The following is a 20,912-nucleotide window of genomic DNA, read 5'->3' on the forward strand; positions in this document are numbered from 1 at the left end:
CGCGCGTACCCTATTTCAGGCCCTCCCTTCCTTCCTTTCACTGGTCCCTGGCTCCTTATCCTCTCTTACCCGTCCACAACGATCAGACCTCACCACTTCAAGTATCATACTACACACACACGGTTAGCGTATCTCTTCTTTCACCGTACCAAACAAAAACAAAAACAAGAAAGGTAGCTCACCTCCCACTTCCCAATCCCCTTCCCCTTCCCGGTCTCCCTCGGCGGTGCCCGACTCGCCATCTTCGGCTCATGCGTCTTCACATACTCCTGCGCCAGCCCCGCGCACTCCTTCTTGTGCGTCTTGAAATGCGCCTTCTGGCAGTCTCGATTGCAGTAGTGCACGCTGTGGCATTTGAGACACTGCTTCAACGAGTCCGGGGTCGATGCGCATTGAGCACAGGCTAGTGATGGGGCGGCGGGTGTGCTGGAGGATGATGCTTCTCCCGTTTGCTCAGGTTGCTCGGTCATGGTGGGAGGGATAGTGAAGAAGGCCAACTGCGCAGAGGTCAAGAGTTTTGTTTGTCAAAGCCGTGGAAACCATGCATCACGGGCGGGCGCACTGCTGCCACACATTTTCAGCGGGTCAACGCGGGCTAAGCGAGGACGCTAGCCCAGTTTGCGATCCAGCATGAAGAGAGACACAGAGGGCGAAAGCATGGCAAAGACAATCTCGCATTCGAAAATGGTATCATAAAACATACAGCACGGCCCATTTCCATGCCACATACGCCATCACGATCGGAAAAAGCACGCAGGCCGCACCGGATGCGGTTCCAAATCGTCAAGTAAAACCCCACATGTGTCCTACGCAACACGCTTGTCGTCGCCCTCGTCGTTGGGCGGATCCTCTTTGGTCAAGTAGTCTGGATTCTCAGCGTCTTCGTATTCGTCGATGAGGCTCTGGACGACCTCTTTCGCCTCGTCGAACTCGCCTAGGCCGTCCCGGAAGGGAGCTTCTCGCTTGTAGGGCTCAAGGAAAGCGTTGCGTTTTCGGAGGGTGTTGTATTGCATGACCATACGCTTGAAGAGAGTCGCAATACCGGTGTGGTTCGCCAACATTAGGCCTGACACACGATGTGATGATTGCACGTAAGGGGACTTTCGGGTCAGGGCAACTTGGATTGATGCCGGTCCCCATGGAATGAAGGTAGCCAAACGGCGTTCTCGGATTCGCAGAAGTGATTTGTGAACCTGTGTATCTTAGCAATCGACTCGATAAAAGAGAACAATTAGCTTACATCTGTTGGATCCGCCTCGCCCTGAATGATGTTCAGAATCGACATGTAGCAGCTTTTCTTAGTCGGGGTTGTAGACACCATCCTGCTCTTCGGTTGTAGAAGGCGCCTCATAACGTCCAAAACGGTGGTCTTTCGTACAGTCTTGGCTTGCTCTACGTTCTCGCCGGAGAAGGGTGTGTAGGAAGTCATCAAGAAGTGACAGCGAGGAGTTGGGATGAGCGATGCTACTATGCCGACAAGGTCATTGTGCATATAACCTGGGTACCGAAGCGTCGTAGTACTGGCGGACATGACCGTAGAGACGAGCTGGTTCGTTTGCTGGAAGGACGGGGCCTGCACGTGTAGCCTGTCGGCCGCGATCTTAGACAGAGCACCGTTGTCGAGCACCACCTTGACTGTCAGCAAATATGAAACCACAAGCCCAACGAAGACTTACCACGGAGTCAGCATTTTGCGTGAGGCGTCGCATGCTAAGCATGCTGTTGTATGGCTGCACCACGACGTCTCCTTCCTGTGTGTTCGGGAACACACTGTATGTCTGGATGAGCTTCTTCGGAAATCTGTCATTCAGCCGTTCGAGCAGAAATGATCCGAGGCCGGATCCTGTGCCGCCTGCAATTGAGTGCAAGAGCATGAAGCCTTCGAGTGAATCTGAGCCGTCGGCCTCGCGGTCGATCATGTCCAGAATCTCCTCTTGCACCTGCTCTCCCATGCTGTAACCGGCGCCCCAATTGTTTCCTGCACCGGTTCCCTCCTTGTGTATGTAGAAGTTTTCGGGGTTGTAGATGTTCTTGTAGGCGCTGGATTGGATCGAATTGAGTACCTGCGCAAGTCAGCAAGTAGATCTTATCGCCGACGAGCATTCGAACGTACTCTGGGTTCTAGATCTAGCAGAATGGCTCGTGGAATATAGCGCGTATCGTCGGACTGGTAGAAGAAGACATCCTTGCGGTCACCGCCTTCAGTCGCAAAATCTTCGAGGTTGCCGTCCTTGTTGATGCCATGTTCTTGGCACAACTGCTGCCAGAACTGCTGGCCGACTATTTGCCACATGTCAGCAAAGCTGCAGGATCATGCGGGCCTGTCGCTGCTGAGACGGCCGAATGTGTACCATTCGGATGGTACGAATGCGGGGCTCGAGAAGATGCAGGTGGATTTAGACGTACCGCTATTGCCGCACTGGCCGGCCTGAAGAGTTATGATCTCGCTATCGCACTGTCAGCAATGATTCTAGTATGAGGATTGCGTGGGTCTTACCGCGGCATGTTGAGTGCAGTTGCGCAGGCTGGGACGCGTGCGGGGAGCTTGAACGCGTCGGCGGATGTGCTCGGGCCACCCGCGAACTTGTTCTCACTTTGTCCCAGGCGACGAGCGACCCTCATCTGAAGTTGAAGATCGAAGGTACCGTACCGGGTCCAAACTGTAGGCGGACGTAGTAGCCCAGTACAATACGGGCTCTACCATCGAGAGTCCGAACACGCCTCACCGAACAAACCGTCTTCGTTCACACGACGCCATCTTATGACCCGGCGCACGCCCAGTGGCCACGCCCAATCTGAATTCGCATCACAGCGATCGATTCTTTGCAAAAGTATGCTACTGTAACCGCGAAGGGAGCTGCCATGCGTCGTTACCCTATCCGCCCCTGCTCTCCACCTTTGCCCTCACCAACGGCTTCTTCGGACTCCCATGCTTCATCCGGAGGAAAACCGCAAAGATCATCACGAAGAAATTCGCCCGGAGCACATCCAGCCATATCAGCAGCCCGAAGTTATCTTTCATACCCTCGTGCCAACCGCGCCGCACCTCCAGAAACAGCTTCGGATCGTCCGTGATGACCCCATCGATTCCGTGCCGAATATCCCACCGCATGCGCCGCTCCTCGTTGACCGTCCATGCGTATACTGGCCGCCTGTCACGCTGCGCTTTGCGGATAAAGGCGCGGCCCCAGGGGAGCATGAGTGCCGCTTGGTACATGTTGAAAGACACGTTGGGGACGGCGAGGAAGTGCGAGGCGTAGGCAATGGAGAAGCCGATGTGCGAAACTGAAAAGTTGGGAAGGTAGCGAGAGCAGAGGGGCAGGAACTTCGCGGCCCAAATGCCGAGAACGATACGGCTTTGCCAGGGGCGAGTGGGAGAGGGCTTGACGCTGCCGATAGCATCTGCGATTGCTCGCATTACGTCTTCTTGGTCATTGTCAAGCTGTGGCAGAATTAGAACACCCTTGTTTTCTACCTACACATAGGGAACGTGAAGGTAAGCGTACTTTGATGTCTAGAAGCACCCAAATCTCTTCCAGCCCGGGCTGAGCAAGATACTCGAGTAAATCTATCAGCCGCGGCATAGACTGGTGCGGCTCTTTCAGCGTCTTGAGTTTGCTCAGAAACTCGTAGTTGCAATCAAGCAATTTCTCGTCGCGCCCAAAGCATCTTTTCAGGTCTTTGTCCTGTTTAGTATCAGCATGCTGGTCATGTAAACCAAGTACATCTGCTCAACTCACATGGGACAACATGACTACGCCATCTTTCGACAGATGTATATCCGTCTCCAGCCCCTCTGCACCGACTTCCACTGCTCCCCTGAATGCACCCATTGTGTTCTCTGGGAACTTGGCCTTATACCCTCGGTGGGCAATAGCCTGTGGTTTCCGGTTTCCAGACACATCTTTCTTTGCAAACGCAAAGAATGCTGTTCAAATCATTAGATTTCTCATACTCCATAGCAACTACACACAACTTACGTGAAGGGAACTCCGACTTAGGACCCAACAGCGGCTGCTCAACCAGCTGCCCAAGCTCCCTCGTCAAGCCTTCAAAAACCGGTGGAACACCAATAACCATGTTTTCTAGGAGCGGTGTCTGAGCCTCTTCAACGGGGCTGTCAGGACACTGGTCCAGCGTCTGTGTCTGCGCCCGAACGCGTTCCTTCATGATGACAGCCATGACGCCTTCGCGCTAGCGGTGTAGTTATTGCCTCGGAAAAGGAAGTGCAAATGTGGAGAACCTTGCAGACGCGGTTGGTGGGTGGGCTCGCAATATACCGCATGTACCGACCATGTGACTGACTAACTCTCAAGGTCATTCACACATATACAGATATTGGTTCACCGGACGGCAAGCACGCATGTATATGTAGCCCGATTTGCCGCTCACCGACCGACCGGTCGTCTGATTCGGAAGCAACCAAACGAGCGTGAAAAGGCGTCCGCAGTGGGCCGCACGAAAAATCCGCAGAGCAAAGATGGATGGCACAGACAGAAGGCTCGCGAGCGACCAAGCCACTGGGTCCGCCCGACCTACCCCCATCTATCTGTAGTAAAGCTGCCCATGCCGCTTGAGCAAAGTCAGATCCCACTGCGGGCCATCCGCTGCCAGTCATACAGAGCCAGCGAGCCGCCGGCCGAGTTCGACACCACATGGCGGTCTCGTGCAGGGCGCCCGGCTGCACCCACGCGCCCACCACCGCGGGGTCCTGTTTCCCAAAGCATCGAGCCGCTGTGCAGGAGAGGCATAGCGCGGCGATGCCGTGCTGCAACGAGCGAAGGGGGATCCCGCATTGGCCAACTTCTGGATTTAAGCTTGTTCCAAGAGTGCTTGGTGTGCGTTCGGAACGTGTCATATCCGACGCCATGCAGCAAACGTCGCAAGGAGCGCTGCTTTATGCGGTGCCGTGTCTCGGGCGGCCGCCGCTGACGATGAAAAGAACGCTGTAAGGAGTATTGTGAGCGGGTGCTGATGCTTACGAGAGCGCGCAGCGGCGAACCAAAAGTGTACCGCCCAGGTAGAGCTCGTGGTTAACTCCGAAAAATCGCGTACAGCGGGAGATCATCGACTAGCTGCTCCACCATTCGCTTGGCGGAGCTTTGGAGGTGAACAGATCAATCAGGCCCAACCTTGCTGTGCTTACTCGCGCAAAGGGCCTGTTATGAGGATGGCTCTTGTTAGCGTCCTTGGTAGCGAGAATTGAGACGTGACAAGATCGACGAAGAACAAATTAGATGGTGAGTTGGCGCCGGAACGCACAAGAGCCGAACGGAAAAAGCAGGAATGAAATGCATGTCAGCTCATCGAGTAGCTGCAGGTGTAAACTTGGGTCCTTTTTTGTCCGAATGTGTACACGAGCGTAGAGCCAAGAGGAATGTGATGACCGCGCAGTGTAAGCTGCTGGTATACCTGACTTATAGAAGGAGAGCTTCCAAAAGAACGGCTATTTACAGCCTAAGGATGTAATATCAGAAATTGTCGAGTAAAATCCGTACACGAGCATGTCTTGATCATGGTGCTTACTTCCGATCTGGAGAAGACCGCCAAGCCGTAGTCTTTGGCAGATTAAATATTGTGCATAAGGGTTTCCGTGGCTTGCACTACGCAGATGGAAAGTTCCATTGCTACTCTCTCTGGATCAACCGATCGGTTACCATCTCATGCTGTCTTGATTGTCCATGCAACGGCACTTACATATCGCACTCGCCCACGCTCTAAGCTGCCACCTCAAACTTTGGGGTATACTTCGCCTTCGCCTGATCAAAAGCCTGCTTCTTCTCTGCCCAGTCTGTCAAGACTTGGTGCTCGCTGTCCACGCCCGCCAGCTGATCCTTCAGCTGTACAACCTCATCCTTCTTGCCCAAAAGCGTGTTCAGTACGATTAAGTTCGCGAGCGTATCTGCGTTGTTGGCATCAAGCTGCACTGCTTGTTGTAGTGCAGCTTCAGCTTCCGGCAGACGGCCGAGGTGTAGTTCCGAGACTGCTTGTGCGACGAGGGAGTGCGGCGATTGCGATTGTGATGTTTGTGCTAGCTCTTCGAAGACGTAGAATGCCGATTGGTACTTCTCACCGCCCTGGACAAAGTGTCAGTGATGAAAGGTAGGTGTTTAGTAGAGACGTACCTCGCGCATTCCGACCCATGACTCGGCAAGATTGACTAGAAGACTATCTTGTGCCCATTTTCGGGCGCGCTGTGCTTCCTTCAAGGCCAGGTCGGCGCGGTTCTGCTGCAGGTGTATCTGCACAGTCAATGCAACGCTGTAACCCACAATTTGTCAGTCTACAGTCCAAAGCTTCGGCAATCTTCTCAACGTACGCGTCCAAGCTTCCTTGGTGCTTGCTCAGCACACTCAGCGCCTCTTCTGTCTCTCCAGCCCTCTCGAGAATTATGCCTGCCACCAACTGCACCGTCAGATTCTCCAGCCCCTGCTTCTCGACCAGCCCCTTGACTTCTGCAAGTATATCCTTTCCGCTCTCATACTCAGCGAGTAACCGTATAGCTACAAGGTCTGGTGTGGACTCTTTCGCAAGGGAGGAAGCGACTTCTTTGGCTTGGCCAAGCGCGATCTGTGAGCGAAGCTGTAGGACACGGACGGGAAGAGCGTTCTCCGAGGAGAAGCCCGATGTGTCGAAGTCGAGAACTTGTTGGTGGGCTCCCGCATGGAATGCTGTGTGGATGTTCAAGAGTTCTGGAGCGTATTAGTGGGATGCATGCTCTGCAGTGCTTGGCCACAGTTTACCTCCTTCGTGCGAGTATGGATCCATGGTGGGCGACTAAGAAGTATGCGAGAGGTAAGACTGTATAAGGGTCACAATCAGAGGGATGTCGGTGTGTATTGGTCTCTTGTGGTGTTGAAGCCACGAAGTAGTCTTGGCAAGTGCGATCGGCCGGTATCGCATCTGATTGGACAGCTATGGAACTTTAGTTCCAAGACGCTCAGTCGCTTCGTGCAGCTGCTACGGCATCGTCCCAATCGTCTCTTAAGCAACACAGCGATGCATTGTCGCTAAATTGCAATCCTGATTGTGGCTGGAATGCAATTTACCAGTTAGCTATGAGTAGCTAAACGCCACTTTGACCAGTTGTATCATTACAGGCCAGCCCACCCAATTCTGCCCTGGAGAACATTACACTGTAAGAGCTGGATCGCCAGAGTACAGAGACTACGAACTGTACAACGAACATCCGCCCATTCAATTTGCCGTATAGTGGAGTAAGCCCTTGGGCTCTACAATTTTCCACGCTCAGGCCGTTCCACATACTCGCATGAAGAGTATATCTACTCTCCCCTGCGGACTGCGAAGCTCAGCCATTTCGAGCCTGGTGGAATGGTTGCGGACTCCAAACCCATCTTCTCCGCTACAGCATGAAGATCCCGGTCCTCAAGGCGCGCCTCAACCTTCCACTTTGTACCAGTCTTCTCCCCAACACTCTTCCACATCTGTTCGAAAGACTCTGCGTTGTGCCTGTACCGTTTCTTGCTCGAGTCGATCAAGCCAACATGTACTCCAGACTCAGAATTTCCAATTTGTCGCCCGATGAAAAGAGACCCAGGCTTGCTCTTCAGTAGCTTGACAATGTTCTCGCAGGCTTTATGTTGACCCTCCTCGTCGAAGAGGTGTAGGAAGGACGCCGCGTGGATGATATCGATATCGCCGGCGATTTGCTTCATGTCGGAATCCTCGTCGAAGATATCTGCGGCGATGAAGGTGGTCTTCAAAGTCTGCTTGTCAAGGAATAGGTCATAGCCGATGTCCATGAAGTTCTTCTCCAAGTCCGAGCCAAATGTGTTTTCTGACGGGGCTCCATCGAAGACTAGCTTGCGGATGTCCTGGCCGACGCAGCAACCGAGATCGAGATCTAATTTGTCGTCAATAAGGGTTTTAAAACGTAAAAGGTGGATTTATGAACGTGCATTTGTCGCCATTCCTGACACGCTCGAGAACCTCTGGGTATTGGCGAGACAGACTGACGCTGAGTTCGAGAAAGGCCCAGCGCGCAAGGCACGGATATGGAAACTATTCGTGTCAGCCTCTAAGCAAAAGCAGCTTACTAGCGCTTCTGTTCTGCGTACCACGACGTATGCTTTGTCTCTCTGGTACTGATTAGCCTGACTACAATGTGTCGATCCAGTTGAAGTCTCACCAGCTCCTTGATGTGTGCCTTCACTTTCTCGGGTTCTACGTTGGAGTACTTCTCGAACAACTCCTGGGCCTGAGGCGTGATCTCTTCAATCTCAGGCGAGTACCAAGGCAGTTTACTGGACGGATATTGTTATCAACTATATGCAAAGGGGATAAATGTCACATACTCCAGCGGGAGATTCTCCCAAGGTGAGCCCTTGAGAAGGTTGGCAGCGACCGACAGATCGGGAGTCTTGTTCAGTGACATCGTGGATGTTGGGTTCTGTAGATCCGAGTATCAGAATGTTGTTGGTTTGCAGATGAGTACACAAGTCAAGGCTCGGGGGTCATGCTGCGTTTCGAGGGAATCTCTCTCTCTTATATACGTATGTCAGAACCAGTCACACGGTATCTCACAGGTAATGGAGTGAGAATTGATACCCGCGTTGATGGTCGAGGTGCCAGGCATCCGCGCTAGTTTCCATCCTCGGGTTGCGATTGGAGCGTCGCTTGATGACTGGTATTGAAGTAAGATACACGAGGCACCGAAAACCCCGACGCCGAGCACACATGTCTAATCATGCTCTCCATTTTGGTCTTCGGAAACCCCCAATGAAGATGTTCACAAAAGTGTAGCAGAGCTTGCGGTGCGGGCCGGACGAGCGTGCCCAGCTTTTGTTGCTTTGCCGGAAGTGGACTAGCCGTGTTTGTTCTCACAGCTCAATGGCGGGGCGCGGGCAGACGTAATGCGGGCGCGAGAAAAAATTGGGATGGCAGCCCAAGCAATCCGACAGCTCTCAGTCCACACCGCGCCCAAGTTTGCTATAAAACCCAGACGCGCCCTAGTATCTGGTATCCACAGCCGCCAATCTCGTTCTAATTTGAGTCCTTACCACAAAGCCTTCCACACTTCCGCAAACTTCAAGATGTCTGAAATCGTGCACCCCACTATCAAGGGTAAGAGATAAATCCACACCCCTCTAGACGACTCGCATCCTCTTAACACTGTGCCAATCTTATGCTGACTCAATCGCGCAGATGGCTGGTTCCGTGAGATCTCCGACATGTGGCCCGGCCAGGCCATGACCCTCAAGGTCAAGGAGGTGCTCCACCACGAGAAGAGCAAGTACCAGGATGTCCTCATCTTCGAATCGACCGACTACGGCACCGTCCTGGTCCTTGACAATGTCATCCAGTGCACCGAGCGCGACGAGTTCTCGTACGTTGGTCTACAATTGGGAAGTCCGGTCAGAGACTGATTGCGACAGGTACCAGGAAATGATCACCCACCTTGCCATGAACTCGCACCCCAACCCCAAGCGCGTTCTCGTCATTGGTGGTGGAGACGGCGGTGTCCTTCGCGAGGTTGTCAAGCACGACTGCGTTGAGAAGGCTGTGCTTTGCGACATCGACGAGGCCGTCATCCGCCTTTCCAAGAAGTACCTCCCTGGCATGTCTGTTGGTTTCGAGCACCCCAAGGTTGAGGCCATCGTCGGCGATGGCTTCAAGTACCTTGAGGACAAGAAGGGCGAGTTTGACGTCATCATCACCGACTCCAGCGACCCCGAAGGTCCTGCCGAGGCCCTCTTCCAGAAGCCGTACTTTGAGCTGCTCAATGGCGCACTTCGGGAAGGTGGTGTCATCACCACTCAAGGTTGTGAGCCCCCTCCTCCCCAAGCACGGCGACAATCGTCGCAGTGCACTCCCCTCGAATGCGGATAGTTAGCTGACCATGTGTCTCTCACACAGCCGAGAACCAGTGGCTCCACATGCCTCTCATCGTCAACCTCAAGAAGGGCTGCAAGGAGGTCTTCCCCAACGTCGAGTACGGCTACACCACCATCCCCACCTACCCGTCTGGCCAGATCGGCTTCATGGTCTGCTCCAAGGACGCCAGCCTCAACCTCAAGAAGCCGCTCCGCAGCTGGTCTACCGAGGAGGAGGAGAAGCTCTGCAAGTACTACAGCAAAGAGATCCACGAGGCAGCATTCGTCCTGCCCACCTTCGCTCGCAAGGCCCTCCGGTAGGACGCCCACGCGCTTCCTGTCTCGCGATTCTCTCTTCACAACTTCACAAAATAGATACCAGGAACTTCACGGGCATACGATTCAAAAGTAAACGAATTATAGGAGAGCTGGCTCCTGGCAGTCATTACCGCGTCTCCGTAGCGGCCGAAGTTATTACGATGCTTCATGTATTCAACGAATCAAAAACGTGTACCTCTCTGATCCTTTCAGCTCCTTGAATGACATGTTTTCCTTATCTCTTCACCCATGCAGAATCGCAGTGCGATGGCTTTGGCGGAACTTCCGACCTTCCCGATACACATGGGTACGCGTCAATGACAGTAGCGGAATTTGAGCAAACGCGGTTTATGCGAGCTGCATCACAAAGATTCTAGCGGAGCTCGCACATGCAAACGATGAGACACTGATATGACTAGCGTTCAGAGGCAAATGTCATCTTCGGACGCAAGCGCCCGCGTCGGCTTCCGCGGAGGGTGAATGATTGGGGCAGTTTGTCTCAAATCACGATCTTGACAACCGCGATAATTCACCGGGAATGGAAAATCGGATATACCTCAGATGCGCCATTAATAGAGTGAACCTGAGGTTCGTACTGTGGCGTCGAGCCGACTTGGCGATATCCCAGCGGTGTGAATGGTACGACATCTTCACCGACACCCGCATATAAGCATTCCATGGCAGGGACCACGCAAGCAGACGCTCCTCTGCATACGAGTCGTTGCACGTGCATTGCCGCACCTGTTTGCTTTGGCACCTAGTTCTGTGCCACTTGTTTCTGAGGTGTGTGATTTTCGTGGGATCTGGATCAAACGGCAGCCCCCAAATGTAGCATGGTGTCCGCTGACGGCTTTGTTGCGGAATGCAGAACGGCAGGGAGGGCGGCTGTTGCAAGTGCTCGCTTGCTGTGCGGGTGATGGAAGCTCTGGGGCAGATGAGTGGGTGACGAGACAACCTCAAACAGACAGGGCTTCCCTAGCCCGTTTCGTCTGGATGGTCCTCCTATTCGCCTTGTGCTGCAAATGCAGCCGGCGAGCCGCACATGCAAGTCGAAGAAGCGCGCTACAGTGACTGAGGCTCAATTCGAATGCATTTGCAAGTCAGGGTGTTGTTCTGACGGCGTCTACTCTACTAGAGACAAAAAGCGTGGAGGTTTTTGGCGTTCCGGAGAATGTGAGCGATGGTCAACAACAAAAGTCCGATGCTCCAGGGGAGCAGCGGTGAGAAGCCTGGGGCACGTGGTAATCAGTGCCTCAAGAAACAGGCCATCTTCGCCTTGTGCGTTGTGCGCTGCGAGGTCGGTGTAGAAGCTTGTCAGTGGGTGCGATGCTTGGGTCTGGCGGTTGAGGCGTATCGGGAAGAGGCCCACGACCGTGATACCCCAAGTGTATCAACTATTCGCAGCTGGCTAGCCGCCACGGGGTTTCGGTGGACTGGTTTGAGGCTGGCGCGTAGACCCTCTGTGGCTCCGATGAAGTTTATGTCGGGAGCTGTCAAAAGTGAATATAGGGAGCTGCCTCGTGCCTAGTGCCATCCTTCGAGAGCCACACCTGTCAACGTTCTCCGCCTCTTGTTTTTTGGCGCGACCTGCGGTCGTGTCCATTTCCGTTGCATTCTGCTCTTCGTTCTTGTCTTCTTTCCCGTTGTTGCGATAGGTTGAGCCGGGCTCTTCGTTTGTGGTACTTACACGCCCTGTCACCCACGGTTTACCAGAGCCACCAGCGCGATTGTTACACCCTCGGCAGCGCCCTCCTTTCATCGAACAACGTCACATTCCATCAATGCAGTAGCCACTGCCAACGCTTTCTTTCAGTCGACTTTCAATACTTCAATTGCCCGGTGCATTTAATATCTTCGGCGCGACGTCTGGTTACGTTGGTGCGGCTATTGCACATACCATACCTGCGACATCTGCCGTTCTAATACCTCACACTCTCTGACCAGCCCCCGGCATCTCCGGCTCGACCCGTGGGATTACCGCCTTTGTTGACCGATTTCCCGGCGTTTAGCGCGAAGTCAGAAATAATAACCAGCCGCCAGCATCATGCCGCACCCAAGCCTCGGGGAGCCGTTTTCTCCGTCAAAGATACACCCGCTGCTGTCCCCACAACGCACTACCTTCTCCGGCCTTAATTCCGTCGACGCAGCATTAAACGTGCCGCTCCCCCATTCTCCGCTGCCTCCACACTCTCCGACTCCGGTCAGCCACGCGAACCAACTGAACACTGATAATGCACCCTCGGTAACCCCCGTGGATTCAAGCGGCACCGCGCCTGCCCCCACCTCATTGCGCGATCCTGTTGGCACCACGGACGAGCCGACGCGGACCGATTCGCAGGCTTCCATAAGCACCGCATCTTCGATCGAGAATCTCACCACACTTCCCAAGAAGTCGTTCCGGGAGCATCGCGAACAGCGCAAAATCAAGCACCGCAAGAACGCCTACTCCATCGACTCAATCCCGCGCCAGACCATACTTAAGGCGCTCCAGTCGCATCGCCCATCTATGTCACAGGATCCCGACGCAGCCTCCATGGATGCGCTCATGATGAGCGGCAAGACGATCGAGCCGCTCAAGACGCATCCTTCCGAGATGGCCCAACATCGCCTTGCTGAGGCCCTCTCGGAGCTCGATCTGCATTCTGCTGAACTCTCGAGCAAGATGGCGGCTCTGGCCTCGCCGTGCTTTTTCCACAAGAAGTTCGACAAGGCAGTCAACCTCGACAAGGTGCTCGATGAGATGGCCGACGACGAAGGCATCTCGCACTCTCGTCTGATGCAGACTGCGACAAGTGTGCGCGAGGTCTCCAAGCAGCTCCAGCGCCGCCCGATCAAGATGACCATCCGCAATGTCATGATTGTCACCAAGGCGCGCGACAATCAACTTGTCCACCTCACGCGCGAGCTAGCTGAGTGGCTCTTGTGCACTCCGCGCCACGGCTCAGATGTCGGAGTGAATGTATATGTGGACCAGAAGCTCCGCAAGTCGAAGCGCTTCGACATGCCCTCGCTTTTAGCGAAAGACGCTCGCTTCGAGAACATGCTCCGGTTCTGGACGCCTGACCTTTGTTGGGAATCCCCCGAGAAGTTCGACCTCGTGTTGACCCTCGGCGGAGATGGCACTGTTCTTTTCACATCCTGGCTCTTTCAGCGTATCGTGCCACCGATTCTCTCCTTCTCTCTTGGGAGTCTTGGATTCCTCACCAACTTCGAATTCGACCAATACAAGGAGGCTCTCGGCAAGATTCTGGGTGATACTGGAATGCGCGTGAACCTCCGCATGCGCTTCACTTGCACCGTTTACCGCTACCAGAAGAACGCTGCGCCAGATGCACCACAGCATATCGAAGCTGAGCAATTTGAGGTGCTGAATGAGCTTGTCATCGACCGTGGCCCATCGCCCTACGTCTCTCAACTGGAACTGTTTGGGGACAATAACCTGTTGACTGTCGTGCAAGCCGACGGTTGCATTTTCTCAACACCTACCGGATCCACTGCCTACTCATTGTCCGCGGGAGGCTCGCTTGTGCACCCCGACATACCCGCTATACTGCTTACGCCTATCTGCCCGCATACTCTGAGCTTCAGGCCTATGCTGTTGAATGACAGCATGCTTTTGCGCATTGCAGTGCCCCGAAACTCCCGCGCTACCGCCTACTGCGCTTTCGACGGCAAGGGTCGTGTGGAGCTCCGACAGGGTGACCATGTCACCATCGCCGCCTCACAGTATCCCTTCCCCACGGTCCTGTCGCAGCCCACCGAATGGTTCGATTCCATCTCACGTACGCTGCGATGGAACAACCGTGGCGCTCAGCAAAAGGCGTGGGACGGCGATGCGGAAGAAAAGGACGGTGAGGAGCAAGACAATGGCTTCGACATTGACTTTGACAACGACGACGCCGATCAGGACTCTGGGTACTCGGCTGAGGGGTCGCAGTCTGGTGGCAGAGCAAGCCCAATCAGGAAGGGTATGGTGCTGCCTTTCTTGTAGAAGTGGGGTTAGCAAGGGGATTTCTCGGCGTTGGCGCTTCTGGGACTCCTCTTGCTACTGCTGCTTGGGCAGGTCCCAGTGGTTTCGGTGATTCTTTTCGTGCACCCTTCTTCGTCTGTCATTATATTTATTTGCCTCCCCTCTTGATAAGGTAGAGGTGTTGTGTGGATGTTGTTGCCCCGGATGGAAGGATGTCTCGGGTCGAGATCTGGATGTGAATATTGGACATTTCAGCGAGCGCTTGAACTTATGATATCCTAGTAGATGCGTCGCATATTAGAACTGAGGTAGATGAGAGAAATTAGTGGAAGGTCAGACGCTGGAGCGGCTACCGCCTGCGGTCCGATCCCTAACGAGTCAATGTCGAATTAGTGTGCCCCATCCTTGCGCCCGTTGCATCTCCCTTTAACTTTCTACCATGCCAAGATTTAAAGCAGCCAAGTTTGATCAATAGACTAGGAGTGCATCGAGAGGAGGACACGGCAGAATTTTTCTTTGCTTCTATTTGTACGTGGAGCGATCCCTGCCTCAAGCTCAAGCTCATGCTTGGCAGTAGCGCGGCATATCGACGACGCCATCGTGGGTCGCGTAGCTACAGGACACATTCTTCATAATAGAATAAGGACTCGCGCACGCATGCACCGCCTATTAAGGTCGTGCCACCTCCTACACGATCAGGTGGAACTAGCTCAGTCCTGGTGACGGCAAGGCGGAGAATCTGCAAAATCTTTGAGCCTTTGTCTTTGTTCCACGGAAAGTCGCTCAACGGTATATACAGGATGTGTAAGCTCGTACGAGCGGTCCATCTTTCGCATCTGCCGAGGCTTGTTTACCTATCCATCACTAGGTCCTGGACCAGAGACGCGCTGTAGATCGATTCACATCAGATAGGAGGTCGTCCATCAAGCGACAGCACTGTGCAAAGTTGTGCGCTGCGATGAGCCACCAACCACGCCGCGACGCCTGGGCTTGGACAGTGAACGCCTGAGCAGCTTACCGGCGCGAGGCTTTACACAGCAGTGCTGGCAGCAGGTATTCCGAGCTCAACCCTGCGTTGTCGAAGACATCAAAGCAAGCTATGCCGCGCCCAGCCTAGCCCCATCAAAATGACGGTGCAGATCTCCGGGATACGCCTGTCCTCGCGCGGCACCACGCCTCACCATGATCCGAAAACGAACAGCCCTATGACACAGGCGCACCGCTCTAATTTTCTCATAAAGACGGCAGCGGCCCAGCACGACGTGAGGATTTTCACCACGTGGGAACCCGTCACGCCCCGCACCCCCTCGGTCCTTCCTCGGGCGCCTCCCCCCGCTATCCGAGCACCACCGGTCCAAGACCGAATGATGGCGTAAAGCACTGGAAAACTGCACTTACGGCCATTTCTTTCTTGCCCCGCGCATCATAACCTCACGTATAGCCACGAAGAGTTGCGATCGCATCTTGTGTATTTCCTCGTCTGGGCAGCAACGCGCATGGGGGCTGGTACGCGTAGGTCTGGGCACTCTTCACCATGACGACGCAGCCGAGACGTAAGGCTTGCGTGGAGTGCCGCCAGCAGAAGGTCAGTAGCACCAAGCGTGCTGCGAGCATTGTAATGTTGATCCCCTCCAGATCCGCTGCGATGTCGAGCAACACAAGACTCCACATGAGCCATGTAGCCGCTGTAAGAAGATGAACTTGGAGTGCCGCATTCTGCCTACGTCAACTCGCAACTTGCGGCAGACCAAGGCAGAAATGCGCCGCGAACTTGAAGAGCTGAGATGGAACATGCGGCAAGGCGGCGGCGACCCTCTATCTACTCCGGGAAGCCTGGGCGACGCAAGCTCGTTCAGAAGCCCTCACGATCCAGCAAACGGAAGCTTTTCAAATCCCAGTGCTCCTAGGACCGACGCAAGTATGAGCCCAGCATTGGAAAACGGGCCCAATGCTGCGAAAGATGCAAAACCGATCGCAGCGGGACCCACGATCTCACGATCGCTAGACGGCTTTGTGGTCGATGCACGAAAGATCGATGACTGCTTTGCGTTATTTTTCACGCAATATCACCCGCTCCTCCCAATTTTGGAATCATCACTTAGCCCGAACAGCGCAAACGGCTACTACGAACTATCTCCTCTCCTTTTTTGGTGTATAGTTGTCACGGGAGCACGGCATTACCTCGAAGATCGAAGCATCCTCAACAAAGTGAGCCAGCTCATAACGCCGCTAGCGTTTTCTTCAATGGCTCTTCGCGCCGCACCAATCTCGGTCATACAAGGCCTGCTCATCCTATGCACGTGGCGGTTACCCACAAACTCCATGTACAAGGACATGACCCATGTTTTATGTGGCGCCGCAGTGCATCTAGCCACGCAGATTGGCCTGCACGTGACGGGCGTGGGCCAAGATTTTGCTCGGACGCCATTAAAAACAGACCAGGAACAGAAAATCCTAAGGGCGAAGCTATGGATGCAGTGTGTCATTGTGTCGATACGAACAAGCTGTGCGGAAGGAATCCCACCACTTGTAATAGCAGAGTCGTTCTACGACGGAGACGAAAAGGAGCGAGAGGATCTACTCGGTTATCTGCCCCCGGATCTGCAGTTCAATCACCAACTGCACATCATCCTACACAAAGCTATGGCGGCCATGGCGAGAACAGATATAAAAACAGTCAACTGCGATGCTAGAAACTTACGGTCACTGATCACCATATTCGACTCGCAACTTTTGAGCCTGGCGGCTTCATCGCCAAGCGAATTGGGTAAGTGATTCGCATTTTCTGGCCTCAAAACGTTTCGCTAATTGATCAGATTCCTTCCAATTGAATTGCGCGCGTATTCATGTGCTGGCTTTCCATTTCTTTGCACACCCAGTCAACCCTGGACCGGACGCGGAGTCGCTCAGCCGCCTTTATTCTCTATGCATATCCACCTTACAGACCGCGCACGCAATGACCCAACAAGCAAATTTTGCTTTTATCTCACAATCCTTCATCGACCGAACCGTTACACTTGCAGGCTTCGTCATCCTCAAACTCACCCGCTCTCATATCCACCAACACTTTGACCTTGCTGCGGGCGAGCAGGCATACTACAATGCCGCGCAGTTCAGCAAGGCCACTTCTCTGCAAAACGGCGACCTTGGCGAGCGATGCTGTCAGATTCTAAAGGATCTCTGGCAAAGCAACAGAGTGTTCAGGCGAAGAGACGGAAGCATTGAAAGTCTGGGCATACGATTACGAACGCGCTTAAGCATGAGCGTTTCATTCGACATGTTCTGGTACTGGCGGGAAGAGTTTGGCCAGATGTACAACCCCTACAACGGCGAGGAAGGCCTCCCTGCAAATGCCCGTTCGCGGCCCACGACCCCTGGTAAGCCATCGACCCCCACTCCACCCACAGTCAACACTATGCTGACGCATCCGGGCGTGCAAGACTACGAAAGGGAAATGACTCAGACAACAGCTCCAGGGATGTCGCAGGCACACACAGTAACAGCCCCTCCACAACCCATAAAAATGGATACACATGGCCTGCCGCCGCAGTCAATGGGCACGCAGTCGGCGCCGATGAGTTTCGATGGCGGATGGGATGGAGAGGCGTACATGTTTCCGCCGATGCTGGACCAGTTCCCGGATTACGACTGGGCGGCTAGCTTTGACTTTTCGCAGGACCCGAGCCAGATGCAGCACATCCCGCAGATGCCGCAGCCATTACAGCAATCGGTGGATATGGGACCTATGAATGCGGGACCGACAGGGTATCAGTACGGATGAAGAGCTGGAACTCCGATTCCAGAAGTGCGAAGATGAGAGTTAAGGGCGTGGGGATGGGGACGGTTGTATCATTGGGGAGAGGGAGTTCCCGATCATGTCTGTCTTTTCATGGAGCTTTACTACCCAAATACGGCGCGGGACAAGAGCAATATCTTCTACCGACGGAGGACTCGTCAACACGTCCATGGAGTCCACGCCAGCTACGCAAGAGTCTGAGAACATAGTTCCTCTGGGCCGCAGGTAGCTCCGCGGTGTAGAAATAAAGGCAGAAGGGGGAGAAGAGAACGTCGCCCTACATTCCAGGTGTTCAACGGCGTTTTCACATAGAAAGGGAAATGGTGTACCACAAACCGAAAACATACCAAGGGAGGCTATCTGAGCGTGTATTGACTCGGCCACGATGGCTGCTGGATTAGAAAAATGTAATGAATGAATCGAACAGAAGCGATGCTTGATATTGATATAATTGTGTCGTGTATTAATAATGCGGAGAGGGTGTCGGTCCTAGAAAGGAAGCGATGCGGGAGCAAGACATCATACCGTTTCTTGTCTGGATGAGTTATTACTTGCTGGAATGCTAGCAATATCGTGTCGCGTCGTGGGCACCCATAAGAGAGATGTGGCTGTCTCCAGAATCGGTTTCCCGCACAGCAAGATTCAGACCCTGTCTCTCAAGAATTATCTTTCCAAAAATCATGACCTCTGTGATCATAATGATATCGTATTGCGGAAGACTGTCGCTGTCTACGTGCCGTAATCTCCCTACACCGACCAAAATTGCCTTTCGCACACTCTTGGGCTGCGAAGCAACGGCAAAAAGGAAATGGACTTGCTGGGAATCGAACCCAGGACCTTTCCCACGCTTTCGAAACGCGTCTAGGGACGAGATACAAATGCTAAGGGAAAATTATACCACTAAACCACAAGCCCGTAATGTCACATGATAATCTTGAAACAAAGAAGATATATATTCCCAGATACGTTTCTCTCCTGCAGTGTTCAGACATAGAGAACAGGATATTGAGGACGTCTTGATTGCAGTGGAGCATTGTGCAAAAAGGTCGTAGGAGGTGGTGTCCTCTTGTGGTTAGGCGGTGCAAATTTTCAAGTGCGGAACCGTGTGGTTTGGTACTGCGCTAGACCACGAATCTGAGGCATAGGCTGTCTACGCGTCCCTCGTCCACGCAACATCGTCTTTCGTCGAGTCGTCTAGGTATATGTCTGAAATGATGCTCAGGGCGCGCAGCTGTGATCCTCACCCTCCCTCCTCCCCCTGAACGCGAACGCTTATCATCGCGCATTCAGCGCGCATTCAGCGTTCGTCACACCTTCCACTACCATGCAGATGTAAAAGAAACACCGACTTAAGACAGACTAAGAAGAGCCTGGGTACCAGTATACTCGCTGGAGTGTGGCTTACTAGATACGTTCGGGGGCTGGTTAGACGATAAGCCAACGACTGCGGTTGCGAGTTTTGTTTTTGTAGGCCCAAACGATCTACAAGCACAATTGTCCCACGCAGGAAAGCAAGTAGATCTGCATCGGAGTAGGAATGGCAAGCTGTCGAAGATAGTTGGAGATCATCTATCTTGTGGTGTGAGATCTGCAGAGTAAGCAATGGTCCGCATCGGACTCTAAAGGTCAGGCAGCTGCCTTGTATTAGCAATTGGGGCCCTGACTTGCTCATAAGAGCCGAAGCCTGTACAAAGTAACCAGGTACTCCTTCTTACAAACACCGTAGTCTTTCTATATATTGTCTTTGTTACACTTATATAGCAGCACATGTAAACAACTCCTTGCTCTGGAAATATGGAACAAGGCGTGGATGTACTTCTAATAAAAACGACTATCAGGCCGCTTGCATACACATCTATCATTGGCTCAACTCTCGCGACTCTTAAAATAAGGAACGCCAGCTCTATAGCTCTGGGTTCTCACTGCCCAACTGGGTCATTGACGTTACAGATGCTTACGTCGTACGTGGGAAGCCCACCTACTAATATGTAGCTTTGAGCTATGTTTGGTAAATTGATATGGAAGATACGTAGTATGCTTATATAGATATACCTAGGCCATCTTATCTAATACTTTTGAAAAATAAAACCCTTGAGCGACTTCTAGATCCCTGGGTCAACTTATAAATCTATAGGGTCCCGTCTACCTCGTATTATTAAGGTCGCAGTTTAGTGAGTGTGAGTGCATAAAACGAGATACCTGTGGATTGTTTGCCCATGTATTTTCTAGATGGGCATGACATACGTAAGAAGGATAAAGAAATGGACGAAGTCTATATAGGTGGTTACTTTGCACTTATAGTGGCAGTATCCTCAACATTGCTGGAAGCAATGCTGAAGACTGATCAGACCAACTGATCTGAACCTTTTCGAGAGCGAATCCAGACTCTCGCCGATTTCTATAGTAGAGCCCAACAGTCAGAATAGGCTACAAGAGGGTGGACGTTCCAGGAACAGATCCCTCCACACCGAACGTCAGGACCACACCAGAGGACGAGAATGACAGCAAAGCTCCACCTGATTGTCTGCTCGTGCGAGAAGTGGACGTTTCTAGGTCAGGTTTCCTGGTGTGACTCGATTTAATTTGTTTTTACAATAATAGAGATTTCACGTACTAGTAGGACGCTCCCACCACCTTCTTGGGGATCATCACAGCCCTCTCTAGTGGCTTAATACGTGACTTTATTGCAGGATTGCCTCCTATGATGCTTAATATAGCGTTACTATGTGACCGCTTAGCTTAGCCGCCCGCCGAATAGCAAAACTGGTGGCGATGGCTCTCCATAACATCTCCTATCTTAGTCTTATTTTAGTTGGCAGTGCGCAATTGATCCTTATAGCCTCCACTCTAGGATAGGACATCTTAAATATAGAGACCACAAAAAGCTTATAGCTTCATAGTAACGTTATCGCTCACAAGTGTTTTTTAAGGGTTATAGGGACAGTTAGCACGCCAGACGGGCTAATGGAGACTACCAGGCGATTTTTGAAGTTCT

The 20,912-nt window shown here is 53.0% G+C and overlaps 8 protein-coding genes and 1 non-coding gene across 9 annotated transcripts; 3 read left to right on the forward strand and 6 right to left on the reverse strand.

Moving 5' to 3' along the window:
* Positions 1 to 46: 46 nt before the first annotated feature.
* CC84DRAFT_440870 (uncharacterized protein) lies at positions 47 to 676 on the reverse strand. Its single transcript, XM_018186292.1, has 3 exons — positions 574 to 676; positions 183 to 497; positions 47 to 109 (listed from the first exon to the last, which is right to left on the reverse strand). Exons 2-3 carry the CDS (start codon positions 468 to 470, stop codon positions 98 to 100), a joined length of 300 nt encoding a protein of 99 aa, XP_018039911.1. The 5' UTR covers positions 471 to 497; positions 574 to 676; the 3' UTR covers positions 47 to 97.
* A 130-nt stretch (positions 677 to 806) lies between these two features.
* Positions 807 to 4,182, reverse strand: CC84DRAFT_1172104 (tubulin-domain-containing protein; the record flags this gene model as incomplete). The annotated part of the gene is made up of 11 exons (XM_018179955.1): positions 807 to 1,193; positions 1,241 to 1,630; positions 1,677 to 2,063; positions 2,114 to 2,280; positions 2,407 to 2,447; positions 2,498 to 2,660; positions 2,736 to 2,795; positions 3,025 to 3,442; positions 3,507 to 3,686; positions 3,741 to 3,928; positions 3,981 to 4,182. 11 exons carry the CDS (start codon positions 4,180 to 4,182, stop codon positions 807 to 809), a joined length of 2,583 nt encoding a protein of 860 aa, XP_018039912.1.
* A 1,324-nt stretch (positions 4,183 to 5,506) lies between these two features.
* CC84DRAFT_1160680 (uncharacterized protein) lies at positions 5,507 to 6,850 on the reverse strand. The gene is made up of 4 exons (XM_018177553.1): positions 6,744 to 6,850; positions 6,320 to 6,692; positions 6,126 to 6,261; positions 5,507 to 6,077 (listed from the first exon to the last, which is right to left on the reverse strand). Exons 1-4 carry the CDS (start codon positions 6,766 to 6,768, stop codon positions 5,718 to 5,720), a joined length of 894 nt encoding a protein of 297 aa, XP_018039913.1. The 5' UTR covers positions 6,769 to 6,850; the 3' UTR covers positions 5,507 to 5,717.
* A 144-nt stretch (positions 6,851 to 6,994) lies between these two features.
* Positions 6,995 to 8,764, reverse strand: CC84DRAFT_1160681 (uncharacterized protein). The gene is made up of 5 exons (XM_018177554.1): positions 8,316 to 8,764; positions 8,150 to 8,264; positions 8,079 to 8,099; positions 7,920 to 8,022; positions 6,995 to 7,864 (listed from the first exon to the last, which is right to left on the reverse strand). The coding sequence occupies exons 1-5, from the start codon at positions 8,393 to 8,395 to the stop codon at positions 7,284 to 7,286; spliced, it is 900 nt and encodes a 299-aa protein (XP_018039914.1). The 5' UTR covers positions 8,396 to 8,764; the 3' UTR covers positions 6,995 to 7,283.
* Positions 8,765 to 8,819: 55 nt separating this feature from the next.
* CC84DRAFT_1160682 (spermine synthase) lies at positions 8,820 to 10,439 on the forward strand. Its single transcript, XM_018177555.1, has 4 exons — positions 8,820 to 9,084; positions 9,166 to 9,346; positions 9,396 to 9,781; positions 9,877 to 10,439. Exons 1-4 carry the CDS (start codon positions 9,054 to 9,056, stop codon positions 10,152 to 10,154), a joined length of 876 nt encoding a protein of 291 aa, XP_018039915.1. The 5' UTR covers positions 8,820 to 9,053; the 3' UTR covers positions 10,155 to 10,439.
* A 952-nt stretch (positions 10,440 to 11,391) lies between these two features.
* On the reverse strand, positions 11,392 to 12,053 carry CC84DRAFT_440984 (uncharacterized protein). The gene has a single exon (XM_018186293.1). The coding sequence runs from the start codon at positions 11,908 to 11,910 to the stop codon at positions 11,560 to 11,562; it is 351 nt and encodes a 116-aa protein (XP_018039916.1). The 5' UTR covers positions 11,911 to 12,053; the 3' UTR covers positions 11,392 to 11,559.
* CC84DRAFT_1160684 (ATP-NAD kinase) lies at positions 11,759 to 14,508 on the forward strand. Its single transcript, XM_018177556.1, has one exon. The coding sequence runs from the start codon at positions 12,196 to 12,198 to the stop codon at positions 14,140 to 14,142; it is 1,947 nt and encodes a 648-aa protein (XP_018039917.1). The 5' UTR covers positions 11,759 to 12,195; the 3' UTR covers positions 14,143 to 14,508.
* A 794-nt stretch (positions 14,509 to 15,302) lies between these two features.
* Positions 15,303 to 18,352, forward strand: CC84DRAFT_1193327 (uncharacterized protein). The gene is made up of 4 exons (XM_018181287.1): positions 15,303 to 15,706; positions 15,757 to 16,888; positions 16,938 to 17,498; positions 17,562 to 18,352. Exons 1-4 carry the CDS (start codon positions 15,656 to 15,658, stop codon positions 17,900 to 17,902), a joined length of 2,085 nt encoding a protein of 694 aa, XP_018039918.1. The 5' UTR covers positions 15,303 to 15,655; the 3' UTR covers positions 17,903 to 18,352.
* Positions 18,353 to 18,726: 374 nt separating this feature from the next.
* CC84DRAFT_t26 lies at positions 18,727 to 18,832 on the reverse strand. Its single transcript has one exon. It is a non-coding gene; the product is annotated as a tRNA-Ala (tRNA).
* Between the last annotated feature and the right edge of the window lie 2,080 nt (positions 18,833 to 20,912).

Source organism: Paraphaeosphaeria sporulosa (assembly GCF_001642045.1).
Source record: "Paraphaeosphaeria sporulosa strain AP3s5-JAC2a unplaced genomic scaffold CC84scaffold_2, whole genome shotgun sequence".
Taxonomy (NCBI): Eukaryota; Fungi; Ascomycota; class Dothideomycetes; order Pleosporales; family Didymosphaeriaceae; genus Paraphaeosphaeria; species Paraphaeosphaeria sporulosa.